Consider the following 4,236-nt stretch of genomic DNA (forward strand, 5'->3'; position numbering starts at 1 on the left):
CCTTTCTTCCCTCTCTCCCCCTTTCATTCCCTTTCCTTTCCTTTTCTTATGAGATGGTTATTATCATCCCTTCAAAGAAGCAGGAGTTCAGTATCAGAGATCATGCTACCCAAGACTATGCAAGTGGTAGGAATCAAAGTTCCTGCTAATTGTACCACAGCACACAGCATTTATGACTCTGGCTTTTTTGAATGTCAATTTATGTTCCCTCTCCCATGCAATCAGCCACATGTCAAGGAAAACTGTTTAATGTATTTCTGTTCAAACATAGCAGAGAAAATCTATTCAGCAGATTCCTTCCCTTTCCTTTCCTTTCCTTTTTCTCTTTCTTTTTCTTTGTTTCTCTCTCTTTCTTTCTGTTTCTCTTTCTTTTTCTTTCTTTCTTTCCTTTCTTCCTTCCTTCCTTCTTTCATTCTTTCAACCGCTACAGTATTGAGTCAGCATGTACTGTGAAGATTGTTGTATCAGTTTCTCATGTGCAGGGTTAGAACTAGAATCCAAATCTCTTATTCTTAGGCTAGCGATTTTCTTACTCCTCTATGTTGGCCTCTTCTGGAGGTTTGGCTTTCCCTAGAACCTTTTTTGAAATAGATGGGAAAAACGCAGTATAGGTAGCAGAATTTCCATTATGAAGACACCACCTCTCTCAAGATTCCTTTGGCTGCTCCTCTGGTCTTTCCATCCACCAGCAAATTTTAACCCACTTGCCCTTGCCAGAGTGGTGGAGATTTAACATACCACCTTTGGTGTAATTGCATCTTAGATGCTGTAGGAGTAGGACATTCTTAAGCTAAGTGAAGGGATGTGCTACTGTGGAATTGGCCATCAGCAGATCAGAGACTTTCCCAGGGCCTGTTGCAATACATTTTCTCTTGTCTTTCTGGGATATTGTTAGTTCCTGGGGTCTTAGAACCAGGATCATGAGAGCCTTTAGGGTTTGCCTCAGGTGGTAGGCATGTGACTGGTAGAGTAACAGCACCCTGCTTTTAGCGTTGGGTTTCTATCAATACAACTAGAAATGTGGCTTTGATTACTAGTCTCCCTAATGCTTCAAAAATATCCCTTTGTTTTCTTTCAAAACCATTTATATTAGAAATGCCCCCTCAACCCCTTGAGCCACTAGGAATCCAGAGAACACAGGAGTCAAAAGCAGATGAAGCAGAAAATGATCTCTTTATTGGAAATTTGAAGGGGCTTCAGGTTTAGGAAGCCTAATTCAAGGAAGCATGATCAAGAATCTGAAACCACACAGGAGTCTGCATCCCAGAAACGTCACAGGATTTACTGAGGTCAAGTGACACCTAGAGAGAAAGAAGAGGATCAGTGAGGTTAGGGTAGTAAGAAGTGAAGGGTGAGGATGGTAGCTGCACCCCCTGTCCCCTTCAGCTCCAAATCTGCCAGCCTCCTATTACTAGGATGCCAGGCCACTAGCTGCCAGCTGGGGCCATTGTTTCTGCTGCTTGCCCTCTCTTCAAGTGCAGTGTTACTTATTGCAAAGAGACAGGGAAGCACCATTACCCCTCTTAGGGCTTCAGTTTTCCTCTCCTGACATTGCAAACATCCAATTGGCCCATGAGATCCCTCACCATCTCTTGTGTCTCCTTTTCCATCTCCTCTTTCACAACATGAACAGGGATCTTTCTACATATCTCTTTCCTGTATTCTGAGAGGGAGGACTGTTAGTCTTTGGGCTTGTGGTCTCCAAAGGAACATAGATGAACCCGAACAGGGATGCAAGAACATTTATTGGTGTGCAGAAAGAGAATATTAACTGCTGTCATACTTCATAGTATATAGGAAAGAAATTCAGGCTTACTAACCTAAAGTCTAAGAATTGACGAGAATATGCCATAAACTTATAAATATGCATATGTAGCCAGTACCTATTCAAGGTAGGCGTGTATAAAAATATTTCTGACGAATACTCAACTAAGGTTAGGAATTCTAGGACCTCATGACAGGCCAGGCATCCTTGTCTGCCACTACCAGATCCTCTCCTCACCTGGGAATGGTGAGGCTCATCTTCCTACCGCTTGTAATACAGCACTTCTCTTGGTGTGAACAATGGTTATCAATCCCACAAAAGTCCTGGAGAGTTCCCAATAGTTCTAAACATTGGGAGAGGTATTGCCCTGATTTGCTTACAAAGAAAAAATTGTACCTTGATATTGGGCCATCTTTTCACCTGGTTACTGAATGGTAGCTTTATGTAAATATTGAGTTTGGGTTGTTGTCATGACGTTGTGTCAAATCATGATCATTGTCAGCTTCATGCTCTACGATTACAATATTCAATCCCCCATGAGATCCGCGTTCGTGTGTGCCTTTTTGGTCATGACTGAGTAGGTCTTTTTCTTTATCTGCAGATTGGCCAGATTTTCCTTTTGGGTCTTGACCAGACCGTTGATCTTGACTAGGAGTTGTTATCTGTTTTTGAGGCTTGGCAACTATTTTATCTTCAGTTTTGTTAGAAGTACTAACTTTGGATACACCTTTCTGTATGTCCTTTTCTCCATGGTTAGGTCGTCTTTCTTCTGCAGCTGAAGATGGGAATGATGTTTTATTTGCCCTATGGCCATCTCCTTGACTAGGAGTTGTTACCTGTTTTGGAGGCTTGTCATGTATTTTATCTGCAGTTTGGTTAGAAGTACTGCCTTTGGATGCATCTTTCTGTATGCCCTTTTCTCCATGATTAAGTGGTCTTTCTTCTGCACTTGAACATCGGCAGGACCCGTTATGTGCCTTCGGGCCACGCTCTTGATCTCGATTGGGATTTCTTGTCTGGTTTTGATTCTTAGAAAAAACGTCTTTGGATCCATGTTGGAGTCTGGCTTCTTGTGCAGAACAGAGTGGGGTTTGCACTTTACTTGAATGTTTCTGTTTCGTTTCATTCACATTTGGGGAACTCCCTTTATTTGGAAGAGAATTTAGAGTCTCAGGTTTTTTGTTACGTACTGGATCTTCAGTTTTGAGAACGGGACTGCTTTGGGATCCACCTTGTGTTCTATTTTTTTGTGCACCAGAGACTGAATCTTGTTCTTTACCTAGTCCAGGAGCCAGTAGCCTTTCTTTTGTGTTTGAATCTTGACCGGATTTTCCCTTTCCAGATGTGCTATTTCCCCGATCTTGAGAAGGATTTTTTGTCCCACGAGGAGCGTGGCCACCTTTATGGTGTATAACTACCACGTGAAAATCACCTTTTGATTTACCATGCTCTCTGCCTTCTTGCTTATGATTGAATGGTTCTTGACGTCCACCTGGATGTTTTTCTGATTTTGTCGTTTTATTTTGGGCATTCAAGTCATATTGCTTACTTTTTCGGGTCTGGTCACGATCAGGGGCGGCTACATGAAATGTGTGTTCAGTAGAAACACCGCCTTTGGATTCAGCATGCTGTTTGCCTTTTCGTGCAAAATACTGCAGGCCCTTTTGTCCATGTGGAAATTGGGAAGATTCACCTGGTAATCGGCCTTTTGATCCACCTGGTAATTGATAATAGAAATGTATGCATTCATTATCTCCAAAGCTCCCTTGCAATGCCTACGTCCCACCTTTTCCCAGCAAACTACTGATGTTTCTAGAAAGGCTGAAGCTTTGGATGGAGAAAATCAATTCTCTTCAACGAGAAGAATCTGTGCCTGAACAGGTTACTGTTTGCACCCTGAATACCCTTAGAGGCCATTCTGCCTGAGCAGCTTTCCCCAAGGCTTACCCTCTCCACTCACCTTTTTGTCCCATCACAGCTGCTTGCTTCTCCAGGATGAGGAGCAGGGAAAACACGAAGAAGATGATGGGCTTCATCTTGCTTGGAAAACCTTGTCTGAGAGTCGGGTGGACCTTGTCATTTATATTTTCCTTGAGTGCATGTGCCACAGGTGGAGCTTAAATTACGAAAAGCATTGCCTTTTCTTAGCTTATCAGTAAATGGAAACTTCCTCACCCCTGCTGAGTATGAGATAGTCAATGTCCCCAGCGACATAATGCCAAAGGCATTTTCTTTCTTCTGGAAGCCACAGCAAATTTTTAATGAATCCTTGTAGATTATCATGCCAGATCGCTTGCATTTTATGGAAGTATAGACAAAAGACAAAAGTAGGGAAGAGACTAACTTCAGGTTACAAAGTAATTGGTTTCTGAGAACGCCTTTATATTCTAAATGTGAGTTTCCCTTTATGGTATAGTAATTTAAATACTCTATTTTAAATAGAACTTCATACTGTTTTTTGTTTTAAAAAT

General features: G+C 41.9%; 1 protein-coding gene across 1 annotated transcript; it reads right to left on the reverse strand.

The window, feature by feature from the left end:
- Positions 1 to 2,178: 2,178 nt before the first annotated feature.
- Positions 2,179 to 3,801, reverse strand: LOC116540183 (semenogelin-1-like). The gene is made up of 2 exons (XM_032263552.1): positions 3,726 to 3,801; positions 2,179 to 3,482 (listed from the first exon to the last, which is right to left on the reverse strand). Exons 1-2 carry the CDS (start codon positions 3,799 to 3,801, stop codon positions 2,206 to 2,208), a joined length of 1,353 nt encoding a protein of 450 aa, XP_032119443.1. The 3' UTR covers positions 2,179 to 2,205.
- Between the last annotated feature and the right edge of the window lie 435 nt (positions 3,802 to 4,236).

Source organism: Sapajus apella, unplaced genomic scaffold (assembly GCF_009761245.1).
Source record: "Sapajus apella isolate SASKATOON/1434 unplaced genomic scaffold, GSC_monkey_1.0 scaffold137, whole genome shotgun sequence".
NCBI classification, from domain to species: Eukaryota; Metazoa; Chordata; class Mammalia; order Primates; family Cebidae; genus Sapajus; species Sapajus apella.